Source organism: Choloepus didactylus, chromosome 8, assembly GCF_015220235.1.
Source record: "Choloepus didactylus isolate mChoDid1 chromosome 8, mChoDid1.pri, whole genome shotgun sequence".
In the NCBI taxonomy this organism is placed as follows: Eukaryota; Metazoa; Chordata; class Mammalia; order Pilosa; family Megalonychidae; genus Choloepus; species Choloepus didactylus.
Genome location: NC_051314.1, coordinates 78,886,374 through 78,887,820, shown reverse-complemented (window position 1 = coordinate 78,887,820; position 1,447 = coordinate 78,886,374). Strand labels below are relative to the sequence as shown.

The following is a 1,447-nucleotide window of genomic DNA, read 5'->3' as shown; positions in this document are numbered from 1 at the left end:
GAATATATTCCAATTTGAAACTTGGAATTCCAGAACAGTGAAAGGAACATGGGAAAAATGAAGTTCCTCATTTTAAGTCAAGTAACACAGGTAATATGTTTATGAATACAGAGTTTGAAGAGCTCTGTGGCACACTCCTCTTCTCTTGTTTTGTTTGATTACACATAGCTCTTTCAATCTTTTTTTTTTTTTTTTTTTTGCTATTCCCTTCATTGAAAAATCTCTATCCTTTTGGTCATGTGTTTAAAAGCATCTTTTACTTGTTTGTTTCTCAAGGTATAAATGAAGGGATTCAACATGGGGGCAACGGAAGTACTGAGCAGAGCTATCCCTTTATTTAAAGACACCCTTTCCTTCGCAGAGGGTTTCACATACATGAAGATGCAGCTGCCGTAAGAAATAGAAACAACCACCATGTGAGAAGAACATGTAGAAAAGGCCTTCTTCCTCTGTTGAGAAGAAGGTATTTTCAGAATAGTCCTAATGATGTTTGTGTAAGAGAGAGTCACTAACACCAGTGTAACCAGGAGTGTCAAAATGGCTGAGAGAAGCATCATTAATTCTATTAAATCCGTGTCTGTGCAAGAAAGCTGCAATATGGGAGAAACGTCACAGAAGAAATGATCGACAGTGTTGGCTGCACAGAAATCAAGCTGGAGGCCCACAAGCAGTGGTGGGAAAATTATTAGGAAACCAGCCAACCATGAAACAAAGACCAGCAAATTGCAGACCCTGCTGCCCATGATAGTGGTGTAATGCAGGGGTTTGCAGATGGTCACGTAGCGGTCATAGGTCATGGCGGCCAAAAAGAAAAATTCTCTTGCCCCCAGGAGAATAGTAAAAAACAGCTGTGCTGCACAGTTGTTGTAAGAAATGGTCTTATCACCTGTTGCCATGCTAATAAGAAATTTTGGAATGCAGACAGTTGTGAGGAAGATTTCTAAAAATGAGAAATTTTGGCAAAAGAAATACATGGGCATCTTGAGATGCAAATCAAGTAGGGTGAGGGTGATGATGGTTAGGTTCCCAGCAACACTCAACATGTAGGTGAAAAAAAGAAGAGGGAAAATGGCCACCTGTAACTGTGGATCATCTGTCAGTCCAAGAAGAATAAAGCTTGTCACTGTTGTGTGATTTCTCATAGCTGACTTCTATTAAACAGAGGAAAAAAAAAATAAAAAAACTGATTTATCTGTTTTTTTGGGAAATCCCAAATGCACATTGCTACCTATGCCCAATTTCTCCCAATATCCTGTTAGTTAGCAGTAGCAAACTTGAAATTTTATCCTCATAATTTTTACCCAAAATCCACTAACCAAATCTAATTCTATGAGTTTGCTTTTTTCTGTTTCATAAATCCAAGCATGTCAAAGGGATGATATATTGCATTGATAAAGTCATATAAAGTTAAACACAAAACAAGAAACAGAAAAAAGAACTATCATGC

The 1,447-nt window shown here is 37.8% G+C and overlaps 1 protein-coding gene across 1 annotated transcript; it reads right to left on the bottom strand.

Annotated features, from left to right (window-relative positions):
• Positions 1-209: 209 nt before the first annotated feature.
• LOC119542024 (olfactory receptor 6C74-like) lies at positions 210-1,142 on the bottom strand. Its single transcript, XM_037846486.1, has one exon. The coding sequence runs from the start codon at positions 1,140-1,142 to the stop codon at positions 210-212; it is 933 nt and encodes a 310-aa protein (XP_037702414.1).
• Between the last annotated feature and the right edge of the window lie 305 nt (positions 1,143-1,447).